Raw genomic sequence first — 22,795 nt, 5'->3', positions numbered from 1 at the left:
GGCATGGTGGCTCACTCCTGTAATCCCAGCACTCTGGGAGGTCGAGGGGGGCAGATCGCTTGAGACCAGGAGTTCGAGACCAGCCTGGCCAACTTGTGAAACCCTGTCTCTATGAAAAATACACAAATTAGCCAGTGTGGTGGCAGGCACCTGTAATCCCAACTACTTGGGAGGCTGAGGCAGGAGAATCGCTTGAACCAGCCGGGGCAACAGAATGAGATTTCATCTCAAAACAACAACAACAACAAAAAAACCCTAATCCCAGTGATGGTATTTGGAGGTGGGGCCTTTGGGCGTAATTAGGTCACAAAAGTGGAGCTCTCATGAATGAGATTAGTGCTTGTTCCCTCTCTTTCCGCCACGTGAGACACAATGAGAAGTCGTCTGCAACCTGAAAGAGGGCCCTCCCGTAACCTGGCCACGCTGGCACCTGGGACTTCCAACCTCTGGAACTGTGAGAAATAAATGTTTGTTGTGGAAGCCATTCTGTCGATGGTAATTTGCAGCTCGCACTAAGACAGTATCCAAGTACTATCATATCGTTTTGGCCCACTAAAATAAAATCAACTCATGATGTCATACATTAGTTATTCACAGTTCTGGTGTCCTAATTCAAAGAGCTGTAACTGTAATAGGGAGACACTTCAGACACATTTATTGCCAACAGCCTATATATCCTTTAATTTTAGCTGAAGAAACACAGTTAAGCAGGGAATGTGCAGCCAAACAGTAGGTTCCTTAAGGACAGAGACTATGTCTGTCTTGGCACAGTGTATGCAAAGTGGTGGGCACTGAACATTCATGGTCAGATGGGTGAACGGTTAGGGGCTACCCAGAGTAAGAACATTACACACAGAAAAATAGCTGGATCAAATTAAGCAATCACTGGTATTGCTGGGTCTGGGTCTATTATAGTAAATCTATTTGATTCAACACTCACTGTTGCTTCCTGTTGGATAATGCTGTTATAATTAGTAGATTTTTCAAAGGCGATGGCATCTCCACTGTGAAGGAACAGAAAACAGAGAAGTAATTTTAGCAAGACACTTGTCTCTGAGCAGAAGCATGAAGTTTCTTTTGCAGCAAGGTTATCTGTTTAGGGGTATAACTTTTATTGAAAACCCCTCTGCCATGTTTCTATTCACAAATGGTAATGATCGCAAGCTTGGGGATTTAAAAAATCCATTTCTGTAACTGGGACAACCACTCATTTCTTTTTAAAGGTTTATTCCTTTCAGAAGCAAGAATATGATATCGTCATGGGTAGAATTCACTCCTGTGGGAAAAGAAAAACCATCATGAACGTGAAATCTTATTACTTTTTGATTTTGGTGCACTGTAAATGATCGATACGGAAATCGTAATATCCTCTGAGTTGATGGATGTAGAAGAACACCTTTACAGAACAAAGACACTGGTAATTAATAATACAGATGTAAATTGCATTTCACCATGCCTCTTGGATTCATATATGATAATGGAGAAGTTTATACATAATGGAGAACAGACTCAGTCCTATCTATGCACTACAGCACATTTTTTCTTTAATCATCAGCATTTGAGAAACTGTGAGCCCAGTTCACTTGTACCGCGGAATGTCCATTCTCAAGATGCCAGAGGTGGTGATGTCTCCTCCCACTTCCCCGCCACTCAGTACCAGAGTTGTGGCCGAGCCAAGGGCAGACGTGACTTTGGTGGGACTGTCTACTCCAAGTCAACACACATCCTCCTGCCTGATGATTTCAGCTCTACCTGAACATAAAAAGAGAGAAGAGGAAGCCAGCAGCCTCTACAGCAGCCTCTTGCTGTGCTTCTGGAAGCTAGGCAACGGTCTTCCAGGTGAGGAGAACCTGGGAGGAGGTGGAAGTCAGAGGGGAGGTAGAGGAAAATGGCTTTCTTTCCACATAGGATGGTTATACGTCCGTCCCAGCCTCTTGAAAGCCCCTAGGGCTCTCTTCTGAAGGTTTAGGTCAGTCCATTCTTCAAACCAAGTCATAGAAAACTGGGCAGAATGCTTGATACCCATCTGATAAATGTTTCCACATAATGTTCTATTTCAAAGCACGGCACACAGATTCAGGGTCTGGACACAAACCCACTAGAAAGGCACTCTTCATCTTTTAATAACAGTTGTTACCAAAATAGAAATTTTACCTTGGACTTTCCAGTGGCTGCAGGACACAGCATCTATTCAACCTGAAAGAGTATATGGATAAGCCCTGCATGTGCACATAGGGTGATGGGCAACGCTAGAGGAGCCAAAGGCAAAGAATTTGGAGTGTCTTAGGAATTCCATTTGTCGTGTATTATGGACTGAGTTGCCTTCTCCCCAAATTCCTGTGTTGAAGCCTTAGCCCTCAATGGGACTGTATTTGTAAATAAGATTATTAAGGAGATAATTAAGGTTAAATGAGGTCCTAATAATAGGGCCTTAATCCAATCCAGGCCTAGTGTCCTTACAAGAAGACACCAGAGAACTTGCTCTTTCTCTTTCTCTCCATGTGAACAAAAAAAAAAAAAACAACAACAACAACATGTGAAGACACAGCAAGAAGGCAGCTGACTGCAAGCCAGGAAGAGAGCCCTCACCAGAAACCTAACTTTGGGGTACCTTGATCTTGGACTTCCAGCCTCCAGAACTGTGAGAAAATAAATTTCTGTTGCTTAAACCACCCAGTCGGTGGGATTTTGTTATGACAGCCCAAAAGAATGCATCATATCTCAGTATCTTGGGTAGGTGTGACAATTATGCAGTTTCTTCAGGTAAAATGTATAAACAGCCCATCACCACAGATACTGGGACATTATAGCAACAAAAACAACAAATAATAAATCAAACTTAGAATACAGACTAGAATGAAAGAAGACAGAAGAAAATATCAGAAGTGAAATTTCACTAAATAAAGCGCTCATAGAAAAGAAAGTTAATCAGGAAAATATGGTCATCACTCTTTAGAAATGTCTAAAAGTTACTTGTGAGACTTTCTTCAACTAAATTGGAGGAAAGGCATTTTCTCCCCCATTCCACACTGTGTCAGCATGCTACTCCTAATACGTTTTCTTTGGAAAATGAATGTAAGATCACAAAATGAACACACTGAGCTCCATCCATCCATCCATCCATCATCAATCCATTTCTCATTCATTCATCAGTGCCTACTGAATGCCAGGCATTGTGCCAGGCCTTGGTGGATATAGCTGTGATCCAGGGAGACAAGGTCTGTTTTCACACAGATTATAGCCTATGGGGGAGGAAAAATGTTACACAAATAATCACAAAGATGTTGAGTGAGGGTTATGACAGCTGAAGTGTTGGGTGCTAGGAAAACACACATCAGGGGACCATCCAGTTCTCTTGCTAGTCCAACAATGCACATCTCTTGTCAACTGGCAGCTTGATGAGCTCAGGAGATCTGCATATGTGATCATTTAGCCTGAGCTGGTTGGTGTTCATCACATCACCATATTAAACAATTTTGAACAGTGACACTGATCCTCATAGGGCATTCCTATAGATACTCAGAAACAGGTATTTCAAAGCTAGAATGTCTGGTTTCAAACTTAAAGGAATGATGAGGAAAACTCTCAGCTTTTCATCACTCAACCCTCTCCCTCCACTCCGACTCTGGGAGCTTTGGACTAATGAGTGATGCTCATTATGACTGAGAATGTTCTCAATTATTTTGAGTTCCTAAATGATACTCCCAAGTTTCTGCCTCCATTCAATGCAGAATATGGGCTTAACTCAACAGCAATCGAAAGGGAGGCATCACCCTCCTCATCTTTATAGGGAAGCCTGAAGGGACCTGCCTGCCATGCAGGGGCCCGTGTATAGCAGGAATCCTCACTGGGAGAGGTATGTTACTTTTTAGCATTTAATTGGGAGACTTTATGCATTAACCTAACGGTGAGAAAGAGAAAATATTTCAACCTTGTGGAGAGATGGGGTCATCTATGAAAAAGTCCTAGATGTGATGATGTACACCAGTGGCTTTGACGATGGAGGAAGGGGCCACAAGCCACAGGATGCTGCAGGCCTCAGGAAGCCAGTCAAGGCAAGGAAACCCCTACAGCAGCCCTGAGTTAGGACTTCTGACCTCCAGAATGCTGAGATAATAAACTTGAGGTGTTATAGGCCACCAACTTTGTAGTAATCTGTAACTACAGCAGGAGGAAACTAATAGACTAGAAATCTAGCCCCAGGTAACACAGGGGGAAGAATGTCCCAGGCGGAGGGAACAGCACCTGCAAAGACCCTGTGTCTGACCCAGGGAGATCAGTGTGGCTGGAGCGGGGGAGTGACAGTGGGTGTGGAAGATGAGAAGGTCAGAGAGGCCAGCACTGGGCAGATGTGTCAGAGCCGACAGGCCTGGCGAGGTGTTCAGATCATATCCACCCCAGTGGGAAGCCTCGCAGAGATATTCTCCAAACAAGATGTGCAAATGGCCAATAAGCACAGGAAAAGATGCTCCACAGCATTAGTCATTAGGGAAATGCAAATCAAACCACAGTAAGACGCCACTTCACCGGCCAGGCACAGTGGCTCACGCCTGTAATCCCAACACTTTGGGAGGCCGAAGCAGGAAGATCACCTGAGGTTAGGAGTTCAAGACCGGCCTGGCCAACATGGTGAAACCCCATCTCTACTAAAGATACAAAAATTAGTCAGGCACGGTAGCTCACGCCTGTAATCCCAGCTGCTTGGGAGGCTGAGGCACGAGAATCGCTTGAACCCAGGAGGCTAAGGTTGTAGCGAGCCGAGATCATGCCACTGCATTCCAGCCTAGGCAACAGAGCGAGACTCCGTCTCAAAAAGGAAAAAAAAAAAAAGAAAAAAAAGAACACATGTTGACAAGGATATGGAGAAATGGTCATCCACATACACTGGTGGTTTAACCACTTTAGAAAACATCTGGTAGCTCCTCAAATAGTTAAACATAAAGCCAGGCACAGTGGCTCACACCTATAATCCCAGCAATTTAGGAAACTGAGATGGACAGATGGCTTGAGCTCCAGAGTTCAAGATCAGTCTGGGTAACATGGTGAAACCTGTCTCTACAAAAAATACAAAGGTTAGCTGGGCACGGCGGTGCACACCTGTAGTCCCAGCTACTCAGGAGACAGGAGGATCACTTGAGCCCAGGAGGTTGAGGCTGCGGTGAGCTACGTTTGCACCACTGCACAAAACCTTGTACGTGAGTGTTCACAGCAGCACTATTCATAATGGCTCAAAAGTGAAAGGAACCCAATGCCTAACAATTGATAAATGAATAAAATGCAGTATATCCATACCATGGAACATTATCCTATAATAAGAGGAAACTAAGTACTGATGCATGCTACAACATGGATGAACCTTATGCTAGCTGAAATACATCAGTCACAGAGCACTATAAAAAAAAAAAAAAAAAAAAAGAAAAAGTCCTCATCTCTACCTGACCGGACCAAGACATTTGTCTGTTCAAACGAATGGCAAGGCCATCTCTTTCCACCTCTGGAATGCCCTAATTTAAGAGACTGGCTCACAAGATGGGTCAACATGTAGGTTTAATGAGATATTTATTTTCTAAAATCACCTAGTTTCTGAGGCCTCTGCAAACAAAGAACCACAAAAATATTCAAGTGACAGAGGGATTCGGAGGCAGTAACATAGTTGGGCTACAAGGCAGGTGAGCGGAGAGTTGCTGAGACCAGCAAGGTGGGGATTCATGAGGGTCCAAGTTCAAGTCACCAGCACCCTGAGGATCTGGCAGATTCAGAGGAGGGAACACTGCAGGCATTGCTGGGCTTTCATCTGGCAGGCACGGCTGCGCTAGGCTAGAAAGGGAGGCTGTGGTAGACCAGCGCTCCACCAGGGTGCAGTTCTCCATATGTGGCCACCACCCCAAGAGGAGGTGCAGGGAGTGTGAGGCCAGAGCAGGCCTGGGGGTGGCCGTTTCAGACAGAAGCCCTGAGTGCCCACCGGGACAGCTTTGTGTCTTTGGGCTCACTGCCTCCTGCGTCATTTCCAGAGTGGGGCTCTGAGTCAGGCCTTTGGGACATTTATCAGGCTGTGATCAAAAGCATAGTCATTGCCAAAATACAGCGCCAAGGAAACCACACACATCATCTAGGGCTGGCCTCTTTGTGAAGGAAGGGCTTCCAGTCCAAAAGGCATCTTCTCCACCTGCTGAGGCCTGTGATGTTCTACCAGTGCCAAATCACCGAGTCAGAGGAAAACAACAGAGCACAAGGCAGATTGTGACACAGGAGTGACTCCCAGGCGAGTCCTTGGGTCATTTGCATTCCTCGGTAGCTGCCCCCCTTAGTGACTGCTCCTCAGGGCCCAAGCCAACCCCTGCCTTGGATGTTAGGATTTAATAACCACTGGAGGGAAGGGCGGGGTCAGCTGGGGATGGAGGCAGGAGAGCCCAGATGGGGAAGACCAGGGAGGGAGGAGGGCTGAGAATTCCCGCAGCACAATGGAACAGGCCTCCTTGTTCAGCTCTGCAGCTAGCTGGCTATATTGCTTTAAGCAAGTCACATGAAGCGCCAGGGCCTCAATTTTGCATGCTGTAAAGGGAGGGATTGGGATTTGGTGATCGCCCCCCACCAAGACCTTTTCCAGCTCTCACTGGAACACAGGGACTCAGAGGTCCCCCAGGTCTTACACAATGGTCTGAAGTTTCCTTCTGGGCTTCACGCAGGGACAATGGAGGAGGGCCTGGTTTCTTCTGGGCACTGGCAAATTGTCCACTTCACTCAGTACAGTGAAGACACAGACTGAGAACCGCATTTTAATTTGTATGCATCAATTTGTCTAAAAAAGTCAGGCATAGAGAGGACTGAGACACTATTATATGGCACATAACTCATCTTGTTTCTTTAATTTTTCCCATAAAGTCTTTCAAATGTAGTGCTAGCTATCTAATATGCTTTTTGACATTAACTTTTTTTAGTCTAACTACAATTTGCATTCACATTCTCAGGTTTTGACATCATTTGTCATTAGTCCAGACTTTCATTGACATCATTTTGGCATCATAACTTGCCCTCGCAAATCACTCTAACCAGTGGTGAAACAACCTGAAGCAATTACAAAGGTAAGAGGATAAAAATGTAACAAAACCTAATGCATGTACCATACTTGTTCCGTGTCAGATTTCAGAGTAAAGGCTCTCATCGTTCATTCTTCCTCAAAGCACATGAAGTAATTATTTTGGTTTTGATTAAGAGAAGATATCTTTGACTTGATGAATATTTTTATATACGTTAAAATAGTAAATATGTATATTCACATTGAGACATGTCATTACGATTTTGAAAAACTAATATAATTTTGATTATACTAATAACATTAATTATTAAAATACACTCAGCACTTACTCATCCTCAATGTTTTACTTGTTTTACCTTAGTTCTCATGAACACCTATTAGGAAGGTAGATAAGAAGTATCCCCAATTTGCAGATGAAGGACAAACAGAATTCACAGAGCTGGAGATCTAGCTCTGACTTCCAAGTAGAGTATTACCTATTCTACAATTCTGTCTTTTAAGATAGAATCACGTGTGACAAAAAAAAAAAAAAGTACACAAGCAAAAAGTAGGATATCAATTTGTTGACACTGCAAATTAACAAGAACAATCTTGCTTTAAAATCTGTTCCTCTGTGTGTTGTGGTTTAGTCATTTGCTGCATTGGGGCCATTACTGTTACATTACTTAACTGTATCCTGACCAATTCGATTTTACGAACAGCTTCATTGCAAAATGATGACCGAGGGGGAGACCTGTGGAAGGGTGGGAAGCGTAAGACATCCACGTTCACCTTCTTGAGGCAAAACTCAGCCACTGGGGGGTCAAGCTTCACTGGCAGACAGCAAATAACACGTTGCATTGCACAGGCGTCTGTCTGTTGGACATGGGCAAGTGAGCGATGCTGTGAACAAATGATACAGTTCCTGATGTGAGAGGTATTCAGAGCGGTACCTCCTTTTCAAACCTTTTCCAAGCAAGGAAGGGTGCAGTCTAGGCTGTTCTTCTCTACACATGTATTTTAAACTGCCAGACAACAACCAGGTAATACATATTTTTTAACATTAGCAAGTTCTAACCAGCCTTGAAAACCATAGGGTGGACAAGGCCAAAAAGCTGGTTGCAACTTGGACGCTGTATTAGTACCTGACAGGGAGGCCCTCTGGGGCTCACTGAAGGCCTTGTGGGGGGCCCTGGCCCCAGGAAGACACAGCCCCCACTCTCAGCCCCTACAAGGGCCTTGGCTGCACATACGGGAGGAAAACAGGCTCCTGCTTGGGGCTGGAGAGACCCCTCTGAAAGAACCACTGGTGTCTGACATCACCAGGCTGTGGTGCCCACCGCTGCTGGCTCCCTGTGAACCCGCTCGCCCCCAGCACGGTGCAGCCTGGAAGACGAACCTCTCCCTCTTCTGCTCCATCGCAGGCACGGCCAGCTGTGGACCCGCAGCCCTGCATTCCCCAGGCTCAGGCCCGCCAGGCAGCCCCCTGAGCTCATGGCTGGCAAAAGAACAAAGGCGTGGGAAGAACAAAGAACAAAGTTGAAGGCACAGTTTTAGAAGCTTTTTAAAGGCCTTTAATAAGCTGAGTTGCAAAAGCTGACATGGTGAGAGAGAAGTGTGTGTGTGTTTTGGGAGGGATGAGGTGAGGCTTAGTTTCCACATATCCCCAAGGGAAACCTGAGACTCCCAATGGCTGATTGCAGACTTTACATGACATAAAATGGGGATTCATGTTTGGAAAATGACAACAAATTTATCCTTCAAACAAAACCCAGGGATTTTGCCTAAGAGGTAGAGAATAAAGGTTAATTACAAAGAGCTGTTTCTCCAGATGTGATATAATGCACGCACATATACACACGTACACACACACGTGCATACCCACATACACATACACACACACACAATCTCCACTTCCCTGTTCCCCTAGACAATAATAAAGTATTTTATACTTTGGCCTGGATTTTTCCATGAATTTCTAGGTCAGCAATTATAACAAGGTCCAAGCCTCAATCTGGTTGCCAACTAAACGGGATTGGAATCTGGGGAGGCCATCCTGCCCTGACTAGGGAGGAAGAAAGGAGGGGGAATGTGCTGGACTTTGTGAGGTGGTCTTGTTCATATGGCACACATTGCACATTTATGGTCACTTTCATTTAAAAAAATAGCCTCAGGCTGTTCATTTGTTTTAAAAATCCAATCTTGATCTCTCCTTGGTGAGGACGGACACTACCTCTGCATTTTTCAGCATGATTCACCACAACCCCCGTCCCACCCCAGTGACGACGCATGCCCCCGACCTGCTGCTCAGCCACCTCTCCAGGTGTCCAGTTCAGTGGACCACCAGCGCCCTGGTTCCCGGCTGTCACAGCACCCCTGCTGCCATCTGTGGGCACCCTCTTCTCTCCTCCCCAGCACAGGGGTGTGGAGGGAGGAGCGGGATGTGCAGGTTCAGGGACCTGGGAATCAGAATTTCTGAACTTACGGGGCTTACAGGGCAATATGGGGGCAACAGGGAGGAGATAGGAGCTCATCCTGATACTACATCTATTTTCATTCGATTCGATGCTTCTTTGGAGTACTTGGTCGTAGTGAGAGAAGTCACCACTTTGCTACAATCCTGGTTCATGGCCAAATCTCTCTACGACGATGCTCTTATTGGTGTTTTCATGTCTTTCCTCAACACAAGATCCAGAAAGAAGATATAAAGACAAATGAGATGCCCTTGAACAGCCTGTGCACAGCTCAGTGACTCTGAGAACTGATCTGGGAGAGCTTGCATGTTCTACTCGAAGAGGATCCTAGCAAGGCATGCTCTTTTTAACCACCCTCACCCCCAACCAAAATGAAATTCCAGTTCCTCCCTTAGGCAAATATTAGTAGGAGAGTTTTTGCAAATCAGTCCTCAATTACTGCACACATAGAGAAGTGGCTGTTTCACCCAGGCATAAAGCATTGGGGAACGACCCGCACACTCGTCGTAGGTTTGCTGGAGGACTCACTTCTGGATTTGAAACACAATCGAGATCGCACTCTTCAAAGCTGTGTGTGAGAACACACCCTGAGCACACACAGCTGCACACCGCGAGGACTGACCACCGCCGGGTGGGCAGCGCTCTGGTCTTCTGTTGGCCGCTGGCCTCCCTCTGCTAAGGAGCCCCGCTCCAGTTCTGTTAAAGACACCGATGCCTGTGTGTCCAGAGGAGAAGCAACTGTGTGCACGGATGAAAATGCCAGGGGAGTGCTCTCCAACTGCGAGAAGAGAGGGTGGGTGTCAGCGGAAGAAACCCTGAGATCGAACCCCCCGAGACATGGGCAGGGGAGCGCTGTGAGGATACTTCATGGGGCTTGCCATGATGTCTTTTCCTGAATTATAGGATTCTGCTTATTATTTTTAATTGAAATTCTTATGAAGATAATTGTAGATTTACATGCACTTGTAAGAAATAATTCAGGCTGGGTGCAGTGGCTCACACCTGTAATGTCAGCACTTTGGGAGGCTGAGGCAGGAGCATCGCTTAAGCCCAGGAGTTGCCCAGCCTGGGCAACATAGTAAGACCTGTCTCTTACAAAAATAAAAAATAAAAAATAAAAATTAGCCAAGTACAGTGGCTCCCAACTGTTGCCAGCTACTTGGGAGACTAAGGCAGGAGGATCCTTTGAGGCCAGGAGTTCAAGACCAGTGTGGATAACACACCAAGATCCTGTCTCTACAAAAAAAAACAAAATAAAAAATCGCCAGGTATGATAGTGCATGCCTATGATCTCAGCTACCCAGGAGGCTGAAGCAGGAGGATTGCTTGAGCCTAGGCAGTCAAGGCTGCAGTGAGCCATGATCATGCCACGTCACCACACTCCAGCCTGGGTGACAGATGTTTCAAAAAAAAAAAAAAAAAAAAAAAGAAAAGAAAAAAAAGGAAAAAAAGAGAAAGGAAGAGAAAAGAAGAGAAAAAAAAAGAAGAGGGAAGGGGAGGGGAAGGGGAAGGAAGGGGAAGGGGGAGGGGCGGGTAAGGGAAGGGGAGAGTAAGGGGAGGGGAGGGAAAGGGAAAGGGAAAGGAAAGGAAAAAGGAAAAGGAAAAATTCAGAGAGATCTCTTTTACACTCTGCTTAGTTTCCCCCAAAGGTTACATTTTGCAAAAACTGTGGTGTGATATCACAACCTAGATACTGCCGTTGATACACTCCACTGATCTTAAATTTCCCAAGTTTTACTTAAACTCATTTGTGTGTATATTTATTTCTATACAATTGTATCACCTGTGCTGCTTCATGTATCCACCACCACAAACAATCACATTCATCTCTTGTTTCTCCCACCCCTACGTCCCTAACCTCTGGCAACCACTAACCTGTTCTCCATTTCAAAACTGTTGTCATTTCAGAATATTTTACAAATGGGTTCATATGCTATATAACCTTTTGGGATTGGAGTTTTTTCACTCAGCAAAATTCCCTGGAGATTTATTCAAGTCGTGTGTCAATAGTTTGTTCCTCTTTTTTAAATTTTTAATATTTGTGGGTACATAGTAGGTGTATATATTTACGGGGTTCATATTTTGATATGGGCAATGCGTAATAATCACAACAGGAGAAATGGGGTACCCATCACTTCAAGCATTTATCCTTTGTGTTACAAACAATACCATTGCACTTTTATTTTTTAAATATACAATTAAATCATTATTGACTATCGTCACCTGTTGTGCTAGTGAATATTAGATCTTATTCATTCTTATATTGTTCCAAATGACAGGATCTCATTCTATTTTATAGCTGAATAGTGCTCCACTGTGTATATGTACCACATTTTCTTTATCCATTCATCAGTTGATGGACACTTACGTTGCTTCCAAATAATAGTTTATTCCTCTTTATTGTTGAGTAGTGTTCCACAGTATGGATAGATCATAGTTTATTTACAGTCACCTATTGAAGGACAGCTAGGCTGATTCCAGTTTTGGGCTATTACACATAAACTTGCTATGAATGTTTGCATGCAAGTTTCTGCGTGGATATAAGTTCTCATGCCTTTAGAATAAATGCCCAAGGCTCAGTTGCTGGTTTGGATGGCAAATTGTATGTTTGGTTTAATAAGAAACTGCCAAACTGTATTTCAGAGTGGCTAGAACATTTTACCTTCCCATTGTGTGAGTGACCTAGCTTCTCTACATCCTTGCTAGCATTGGGTGCTATCACTGTATTTTATTTTAGTCAATCTGGTAGGTGCGTAGTTATATCTCATTGTGGTTTTATGTTTTATTTCTTTCTTTTTGAGATGGAGTTTCGCTCTTGTTGCCCAGGCTGGAGTGCAATGGCACAATCTTGGCTCACTGCAACCTCCGCCTCCCAGGGTCAAGCGATTCTCCTGGCTCAGCCTCCCGAGTAGCTGGGGTTACAAGCACCCACCACCATGCCCGGCTAATTTTTTGTAATTTTAGTAGAGACGGGGTTTCACCATGTTGGTCAGGCTGGTCTTGAACTCCTGACCTCAGGTGATCTGCCTGCCTCAGTCTCCCAAAGTGCTGGAATTAAGGTGTGAGCCACCATGCCAGGCCTCATTGTGGTTTTAATTTGTATTTCCATAGTGACTAATGGACTGAGTGTCCCTTCATGTGCTTATTTACAATGGCTATATCGTATGTTTGTCTTTTGCCCATTTTCTAATTGGATTGTTTCTTTTACTGTTGAGTTTTGAGCCTTCTTTCTATATTGTAGATACTAGTCCTTGGTCAATTATGGTGGTTTGCAAATATTTTCTTCCTATTTGTAGCTTGTCTTTCCCTCCTCTTCACATGGGCTTTCTGAGAGTAAAAGTTTTGATTTTGACGTGGTCCAACTTTACATTTTCTTCTTATGGATCATACTTCTGGTGTTTGGTCTGAGAACTTTTTGTGTGCAAGGCCCAATGATTTCGTTCAAGGTTTTTGAAGTTTAATATTGTTTTAAATTTAAATCTGTCATCCATTTTGAGTTAATTTTCATATACATTGTGAAGATTAGATTGAGGCTCTTTTTTTTTTTTTTTTTTGTCTATGGTTTTCTAATTGTTCCAGCACCATTTGTTGAAAAACAGCACCTTTCATCAAATTAATTTTGTACCTTTATCAAAAATCAGTGCAACATATTTGAGATTTTTTTTTTTGAGATGGAGTTTCACTTTTGTCACCCAGGCTGGAGTGCAATGGCACAATCTTGGCTTACTACAACCTCCACCTCCCAAGTTCAAGTGATTCTCCTGTCGGCTTCCCAAAATGCTAGGATTACAGGTGTGAGCCACTGCATGCAGCCAAGCGGATCTATTTCTGTATCCTCCACTTGGTTGCAGTGATCTGTGTGTCCATGCTGCCACCAATACCACACCATCTTGATTGCTGGGGCTCTACAGTGAGCCTTAATATAAGGGAGAATGTTCTCCTCCCATTTTATTCCTTTTTGTCAAGTTCGTTTGAGCAATTTGCTTTTCCACGTAACTTTTTAGAAGAAACTTGTCTATGTCTACAAGAAAATCTTGCTGGGATTAAAAAAAAAAACTGATTGAGAGATAATTCATATACCATACAATTCACCCATTTAAAGAGTCCAAGTCAAAGTTTTTTTTATAAAGCATATCCACAGGGTTATGCAGCTGTGCAGAAAAGAGATAACACTGCAGGCCTGAGACTGCTCTCCGTAGAAAGCTCTGCTGCCAAGTTTGGCCCTTGGCTAGGGTCTGGGAACTTGGCTCTTAGAGTGTTCCCAGTCAACTGTTAACTGATAAGAGTGGCTCCCTGTGCCTAGACTGTACAAACAATACGGTTTATGCCGAACACCTGCTTTCCTTTTAGGCGTCTATAATGTTGGCATGTGCTAGACAGAGGGTGCTTATGTGACCAGCTTTCAATAAAAGCTTTGGGTGCTGAGTCTCTAATGGGCCTCCCTGGGCAGAAACCTCAAACGCATGCTGCTGCATTTCACTGCTGGGGGAGGAGTGCACTTTGTATGATCCCTCATGGGGGAGGGAATAGCACACAGGAAGCCTCACAAGGATTCCACCAGACTCTTGCCTCTTTTTCCATCATGACCCTGGGTATCTTTACAGTGTCACTGTCATAAATCTTAGCCATGTGGACAATTATATGCTAAGTCCTGTGAGTCCTTCTACTGGATCTCTGCAAGTGGCGGTGGTCTTGGAAATCCCTAGCACAGTGGTGAGATTTGCTAGAATAACCTGAATTCACTGAAGTATGGCTACAGCATTACTCGAGAAAAAGAAAGGGCAGTTTGATTGTTCAGTGTGCACACATTTAGGATGGTTATGTCTTCCTGGTGGATTGATCCTTTTATCATTATATAAGGTCCCCGTTATGGTTTGAATATTTGTCCCTCTGAAACTCATGTTGAAATTTTTTTTTTTTTTTTTGAGACAGTCTCACTCTGTCGCCCAGGCTGGAGTGCAGTGGCATGATCTCGGCTCACTGCAAGTTCTGCCTCCCAGATTCACACCATTCTCCTGCCTCAGCCTCCCGAGTAGCTGGGCCTACAGGTGCCCACCACCACACCCGGCTAATTTTGTTTTTGTATTTTTAGTTGAGATGGGGTTTCACCGTGTTAAACATGATGGTCTCGATCTCCTGACCTCGTGATCTGCCCACCTCAGCCTCCCAAAGTACTGGGATTACAGGCATGAGCCACCGCGCCTGGCCCTTATGTTGAAATTTAATCCTCAATGTGGCAGTAATGAGAGGTGAGTGCTTTAAGAGGTAGGTGATTTGGTCATGAGGGCCCTGCCCTTAAGAATTCATGAATTCATGGATTAATGGGTTATCATGGGAATGAGACTGGTGGCTTTGTAAAAGAGGAAGAGACCTCAGCCAGTACACTCAGCCCCCTTGCCATGTGATGTCCTGGGCCAACTCGGGACTCTGCAGAGGGTCCCTGTCAGCAAGAAGGCCCTCACCGGATGGGGCCCCTTGAACTTAGACTTCTCAGCCTTCATAACTGTAAGAAATAAACTCATTTTCCTTATAAATTACCTAGTTTCAGGTATTGTTATAAGCAACAGAAAATGGACTAGGTCAGTCCCTTTTTGTTCCTAGTAATTTTCTTTGCTCTGAAGTCTGCTTTATTAGATATGAACACAGCCACTCCTGCTATCTGTGGATTAATGCTTGCATGTGACATCTTTTCCATCCATTTACTTTCAACCTGCCTATGTCGTTGAATTTGAAGTGAGTTTCTTGGCAACAGTATATACTTGAGTCATTTTTGTTTTTAACTTCACTCTGTCTTGTCTTTTGACTGATTATATAATTTACAGTTAAGGTAATTCTTGGTATGTTGGCACCTAAGTCTGCCATTTTATTACTTGTTTTCTGTTTGTTTCCTTTGGTTCTTATTCTTCGATTTCTCTTTTCTTGCCTTTCTGAGGATTCCTTTAAACAGCGTTGAGGACTCTATCTTGATTTAATTGTCGTGCTTTTGAGTACATCTGTTGGTATAGTTCTCATGGGGGTCACATGAGTGTTACAATAGACACGTGTGACTTAGCACAGTCTATTGTTGCCGATGTTTCACCACTTTGAGTGAAGTGTGGACATCTTGTTTCCATTTAGGCCTCTTTACCTTCCCCACTTTTAAGTATCATTGTCTCAAGTACCAGATGGAGGCATAATTTTTCTTTCATCAAATATGATTCACAGAACTTGTGACAAAGGACAGCGTACTGTATGTCTCCCATATTTCTGCTCTTCCCATTGTTTTTTTCTGATACTCCAACATTCTTTCTATTATCATTTCCTTTCTCTTTGAAAAACTTTCTTTAGTTGATCTCCAAGGGTGAGTCAGCTAGTGGCAAATTCTTTTGGTTTTCCTTTGCCTGGGAATATTTTTATTTCCCTTTCATTCTTGAAAATAAATTTGCTGGATGTAGAAATTACGGTTGACAGTTCTTATCTCAGCCCTTGAAACCTTTTGTGCCACTTCCTTCTGGCTTTCTTGGTGGTTTCAATGATAAATGTGTTGCCATTCAAATCACTGTTATAGGTAATATGTTATTTTTCTGCCTGTTTCCAGATTTTTTGTTCTGTTTTTGTTTTTTGTTTCCAAAAGCTTAATTTTCAGAGCCTCTGTGGTGTTGTTTCAGCCTGCTTGGTTTATCTGGTGCCTCTGGGGCTACACCTGAGGAGGGAGAAGGGTTTCCCCAGGCTAGACCTTGGGACTTCTCTCCATGAGGGAGATGCTCCTCCTACTCATGCTCCTGGCTATCTCTGGAGAGCGGAAGAGTGTCAGGCTGCAAAGCAAAGAGGCTTCCTGGACCAAGAGGCTTGTTGAAGCTGGGTCTCTCTAGGCAGATTGACTCACACCCGCAGTATCTCTTGGTGGAAAAGGGGTGCCTCAGACCCAGGAAGGAAGGAGAGTATTTTCTTTATTAACCACCCCCAAAATTATTTTGCCTGATATTATTAGAGGAACTCAAGGAAGGAAGAATGAATCTACCTGGGTTGCCTTCTCTTCCTATGTCAGGCTTGGGAAACATCGAGTCTGGGTTTCAGCGTGCAGGGCGGGGGATGCAAGATGCTCTGCTACGGTGCTGATTGTACAGTCCTGGGGCCCCAAACCAGCTCACTCTCTTATCACCACCTCTCGGAGTTTTCCTTTGGTTGCCTCTTGCATTATTTCCAGGGTTTACCATTGTGCTTAGTGTGGAGGGGCATGGAGAAATAGGTTCATCTTGTCTTAACCAGAAGTCTCCACTATCGTATTTTAACTGATCATATTTTGAAGTATTAGGCACAATCATATAATGAAACATTCCACTCACTAGTAATATTGGCTCCTAACGTGTATATGGTTTGTTTTCAGTAAGTATCTGTGGTAGCTTGTGTTACAAATCATGTACAGGCAACAAGGTAGTAGAGAGTCACTTTTCCTTGCTCCTGCCTCTAATACAGCTAAATACTTGGAAATGATTCTACAGACAAGAATAGAAGAGCTCCGAAAACTGGAGAGAAGAAAGTAGACTGGGTAGAGACGACAGGAGTAGAGAAATGACAATGTGGTGGGTTCCCTGGGTTTCCTTTTTGTCTCCCACACACACCCCTGGACTGAGCATTGGAGAAATCTGCAACACAGTCTGTTATGTCAATAGACGTAGGCATAAAATCTCAAGAAAAGCCTGCACTCTGGCCAAAGGACTAGGAAAGGGAAGGGAAGTCCAGTGGAGGCCTAGTAGGGGGCTGCAACCCTCTTTCCACAATCAGGGCATGGGCTGGTGACCCATTTGCCCACAGTAGCAGCTTCAGAGTTGTGGTAGACTGACCTCCATGCTCCATGTACCCACACCCAGAGCACTGGCAGGCGGGATCAGGATCAGGATCAGCCTGCCTGCCAGTGCTCCGGGTATGAGTATGTGGGGTCACTATTGTCCACTTGCATGCACAGTAGTGAAGCCGTGGGTCAATTCAATGCCCATTCCACGTGTGGAGCACTGAAATGGCAGGTCATGCTACCCACATGACATTGGCAGAGCCTGATGCCTCCCTCCTTACACCAAGGGACACAAGGAGACCCAGGCCTGGCCACTCTGGCTCTCCCCACTCCACGGAAAGTGGTCCATGGAAGTGGGTTGAGCCCCTGCAGGTGGCACCAGTAGGGATCAATCAGAAGTCTCAGCAGTGGCAGAAGAACGAAGCAGACAAGAATAGCATGCAAAGGCTCAGGAAACTGAGCTGGCATTGGACCCACAGCCCATGAAAGTAGGCCAGAACCTACACACTAAACCTAAACAGGGCGACTGCCTTCTGTCTAAAACAGAAGATTTAAATAGGATCAAGAGTCTCCTAACATAACCAAAGTTCCCAGGATACAATGGAAACTCACCCATAATCCCAAAGACCAGGTAAACCGCCGTTTGAATGAGAAAAGACAATCAACTGATGCCAAGACCGAGGCGAATCAGATGTTGAATTATCTGACAAGGATTTTCAAGCAGTCATTATAAAAATATTCCAAGAGGCCAGGCGCGGTGGCTCACGCCTGTAATCCCAGCACTTTGGGAAGCCGAGGCGGCCAGATCACGGGGTCAGGAGATGAAGACCATCCTGGCTAACACGGTGAAACCCCATCTCTACTAAAAAATACAAAAAAAAAAAAAAAAAAAAAAAAAAAGCCAGCGTGGTGGCAGGCGCCTGTAGTCCCAGCTACCCGGAGGCTGAGGGAGGAGAATAGTGTGAACCCGGGAGGCGGAGCTTGCAGTGAGCCGAGATCACGCCACTGCACTCCAGCCTGGGCGACAGAGCAAGACTCTGTCTCCAAAAAAAAAAAAAAGCTCAAACAAATAATTATAAATTCTCTTGAAACAAATGAAAAAAACTTGAAACCCTCAGGAAAGTCATATAAGTCATACAAAAGAATCAAGTGGAAATTATACAACTGAAAAATACAATGACTAGAGTGAAAATAATATATAAATACCACGAAAAAATCATGCAGTCATGATAAAATCAATACATCAAAGTATAGATCAATATGCTCAGGAGCCCTACTGAATGTTTACCGTGTGCCAGATGCTGCACCAAGCATTTTCCCTGTATTAATTAATGGGATTTCACAACAGTCCCATGAAGTAGATACTGTTATCCTTAATTAATGGATGAGGAAACTGAGACATAGAGAGACTGAGTGACCTGCCTCAGACCACACAGCTTACTGGTGGTAGAGACAGGCAGTCTGTTCCAGTCTCTGCTCTTATCCACATGTAGTATTATTGCGTAGTGTCCTGCTGCCTCTTGGGAGAATTAACATTATTTTAAGTCACTCATCTCAATGGGCTGTTTCTTCCAGGGCTGCCACAAAAGCCTCTCCCTAGTGACTCTAACCTCTACCTCACCTCTGTGTTCAGGTTCCTCTCCTCCCACCCTCCTGCTCACACACTGAAGTCCACCCTCAGACTTTCTTGTTCCTTGAACTCATCTCTGCCTCAGGCCTTTTGCACAGCTCTTTCCTCTGCCCGGAATGCTTGTTCCAGATCTTCATGTGGCTCCTTGACTGGCACTCTGTTCAAATGGTGTTGTTTTGGGGAGGCCTTGCCATGACTCCATTGTATTGTATTCAGGTCACATCTCACGATTGTCCTTTTATTTATTTATTTTATTGAGACAGGGTCTTGCTCTGTAGTCCAGGCTGGAGTGCAGTGGCATGATCATAGCTCACTGCAGCCTTGACCTCCCGGGCTCAGGTTACTCACCCATCTCAGCTTCCTGAATAGCTGGGGCCACAAGTGCACCACCACGCCCAGCTACTATTTATCTAGACATATATATTAAATATAAAATATTTAATTTTATATTTTTTGAAGAGCTGGGGGTCTTGCTATATTGCCCAGGCTGGTCTCGAACCCCTAAACTCAAATAATCTGCCCATGTTGGCCTCCCAAAGTGCTGGGATTACAGGTAGGAGCCACCATGCCTGGCCTATTGTTCTTTTTTATTCTTTTTTCCTAACTAAGCTTAATAAAAGGAGAGGCCTCGTTTTTCTTGTTCACTGCTATATCACCAGTAGCTAGAACAGACCTGACTTATTGTAGGAACACAAATATTTGTTGAATGAATAAGTAAATGGCAGATGAGTTATAGAGTTTTCATTACCTGAAAACCAGAGAGATAAACTTATTTGAGACGTAATTTTTAAGAGGAATTTGTCACACGGACCCTTATATAATAAAATAGACATTTTCATCCGTACAGCTCATTAACAACAGTGTACCTTTCTTATACTTCTGCTTTGTAAAACACACTTTTAGTATGTCCTGAATGTGGCATTGGTAGTGAAGTTATCCTTAAATCTTAATGCTTTAAACAAAATCTCTTAGCTGGCCACGACTTTAAAGTTGATCTATTATTTTTGTTTTTGGTTTTTGTTATTCTTTTTGAGACAGCATCTCACTCTGTTGCCCAGGCTGGAGTGCAGTGGCACGATCTTGGCTCATTGCAGCCTCCACCTCTCGGGTTCAAGCAATTCTCTTGCCTCAGCCTCCCAAGTAGCTGGGGCTACAGGCATGCACCACTACACTCAGCTAATTTTTGTATTTGTAGTAGAGATGGGGCTTCAGCATGTTGGCCAGGGCTGGTCTCGATCTCCTGACCTCGTGATCCACTCGTCCTGGCCTCCCAAAGTGCTGGGATTACAGGCGTGAGCCACTGCGCCTGGCCAAGTTGATCGGTTATTAAGTATATGCTGAGCATAGAGTACATGAAAAGCTCCTGCTGCTGGGCTTATCTCATGACCAGCCGATGTCACTCTTGCCTTTATCTTTGTCCTCTGGGAGTCCTCCTCTTCCTCACTGACGATAAAGCCTATTTTTCTTCCTCCACAAAGGCCACTCCTAGCCCCTCTCTCTGTGACATTGAAAACAGAGTCCCTGGAACACTAATGGTCTCTCCCCTCTGAGTGCCGAGGGCCTGCCTAGTTACTTGTTTTCCTGGAGCGTGCAGGGCTCTCCCAACTGTCTGTTAGTTAACTGACTGCTAGGTGCCAGGGGGTGGGGGGTAGGGGACCATACAATGGAATGCAGGATCTACATCCAGCCTTTCAGGAGCCTACAGATCAGCAAGTGAGAGAACACATTCGCACCAGGGACGTTCTAACCATCACTAAAATAAATCTCTCATCATAGCTACTCCTTTTCCTAGCTTCTCTATTTTTGCCAATGTAACTTTTCCATCCCTGTGACTAAGAGATGAATAAGAGATGTAAGAGGAAGAGCTGGTTTGGCACAGAACACAGTAACTTTATTTGAGGTTGAGTTTGAGGTTTAGGTGCGACAGGCTTGACTGAATCATTTCTGCTCCCTTCTACTACACTGACTCAACCAACTGCCAGATCCTGAAGACCCTGCCTGTCTCCTGTCTGATTCCAGTGCAAATATGAATAACAGCAGCAGCCCCAGGGCCGTCTCCAGGCTCGTCACCCTCTCCTTTCCCAACTATTTTTCTTAAACCCCAATGCTGAACTTTCAGTTCTCCAGTAGCTATTTCAGTGCCCACTCTGGGAATATGTCCTTGTTCCTGCAGCTATAACAAAATACCTTAGACTGGGTACTTTATAAACAAACGAAATGTATTTCTCACAGTTCTGGAGGCTGGGAAGTCCAAGATCATGGTGCGGACAGATTTGCTGTCTGGTAAAAGTTTGCTCTTTGCTTCTTCTTTTTTAACATACTAATTGTACACATTTATGGGGTACATGTGATATTGTGATACATGCATCAGGGTGTTTAGCATATCCATTACCTTAAACACTTATTTCTTTGTTGGGAACATTCTAAATCTTTTAGATATTTTGAAATACATAATATATCATTAACTATAGTCACACTTCTGAGCTATCAAATACTAGAACTTATTCCTTCTATCTAACTGCATGCTGATATCCATTAATCATTAACCCACCTTTCATTCCTCCCTAATCTCTCCAGCCTCTGGTAACCACCATTCTACTCTTCGCCTCCACAAGATAAACTTATTTTAGCTCTCTCCTATGAGTGAGAACATGCAGTATTTGTCTTTTTGTGTCTGGCTTATTTAGCTTAACATAACGACCTCTAGTTCTTGTTCTCTGCTTCTAAGACAGCACCTTGTTGCTACATCCTCATGTGGCAGAAAGCAGAAGGATGACAGAGATGAACACTGTGTCCTCACATGGCAGAAGAAATGAAGGGCCAGCTAGCTCTCTGAAACCTCTTTTACAGGGTTATTAATCCCATTCATGAAGGTGGAGGCTTCATGGCCTAATCATCTTGCAAAGGACCCATCTCTTAGTATTGTTGCATTGGGGATCACGTTCAATTTGTGAATTTTGGAAGGACACAAACATTCAAACCACAGCAGGACAGAAACAAGCAAAGCTCCATGGTTTCTGCCCTTGTGTATATTACACCCTACTTCTCAAAGAAAGCCTCCAAAGGACTTGTGGACACCCCCCACTGCCCAGCCTGACAATCTAGGCCCCCTGAACTTTCCCCCTCCAGATTCATCTTCTACTAGAGCTCCATGCACGCCTGTACAGGAGGAAGCCCATGCCTTCATACACCTTTATCTTTGCTCCCCTAAGCCTGGATGCCCTCTGCACTCCTGCCTCCTTCTCTAACACCACCTGTCAAAATTCTAATCTGTCCTTCAATGCTCCACTCAAAGCCCAATACCCTTGTAGGCCCTTCATGATCCCCTATCCAAAATGTGTGCTCCCCATCTTTGAGTTCTCGTGGTACCTTTTGTACATTTCTGACACTCGTCGTGTTATACTTGAAGATCAAAGTAGATGGACGTCTTAGCCTCCCTCCTCAGCTATCAGAGAAAAGGGTCCCTGTCTTACCCATACTGGAGGCTCCTCATCTCTCCACCACAGCAGCTGCCTTATACATAGGATGCTTTATACCAAGGGTGACCATACAATTCACTTTAATTTATTGTGCAAACTAGAACACCTTTGAAAGTGAAAGGAGCACAATTATTAATTATGCAGGGCTCCAAGTGAAATCGATATTGTCCTTGGCTACTTGGACATATGGTTATCTTTTTATGCCAAATGAAGGCTCAAAGAGCAGGAATGCTGGTTGTATGGATGGACAGTGATCAGCATGAAGAAGTGGAAGAAAGAGCTTTCCTGTAGCTGGCATTGTTGGGGATGGTTCTACGGGGCAGGTGGTCTCTGACGTATGTCCAGAAGGTACAGATGGGATTCAGGAAGGTCCCATTAGACAGAGACAAGAAGAAATGGCACTATGGAAGGTTGGATGGTGGGAGC

General features: G+C 44.3%; 1 protein-coding gene across 3 annotated transcripts in view; it reads right to left on the bottom strand.

Annotated features, from left to right (window-relative positions):
• RFX8 (RFX family member 8, lacking RFX DNA binding domain) overlaps window positions 1-22,795 on the bottom strand; it is an 85,013-nt gene that overhangs the window by 31,580 nt on the left and 30,638 nt on the right. For all 3 annotated transcript variants that reach the window (XM_033175682.1, XM_033175681.1, XM_033175680.1), the window contains exon 5: window positions 941-1,004. In XM_033175682.1, coding sequence (XP_033031573.1) covers window positions 941-1,004 — 64 coding nt within the window. The remainder of the gene's footprint in view (window positions 1-940; window positions 1,005-22,795) is intronic.

Source organism: Trachypithecus francoisi, unplaced genomic scaffold (genome assembly GCF_009764315.1).
Source record: "Trachypithecus francoisi isolate TF-2019V2 unplaced genomic scaffold, Tfra_2.0 Lachesis_group17, whole genome shotgun sequence".
In the NCBI taxonomy this organism is placed as follows: domain Eukaryota; kingdom Metazoa; phylum Chordata; class Mammalia; order Primates; family Cercopithecidae; genus Trachypithecus; species Trachypithecus francoisi.
This window is presented reverse-complemented; position numbering and strand designations above follow the sequence as displayed.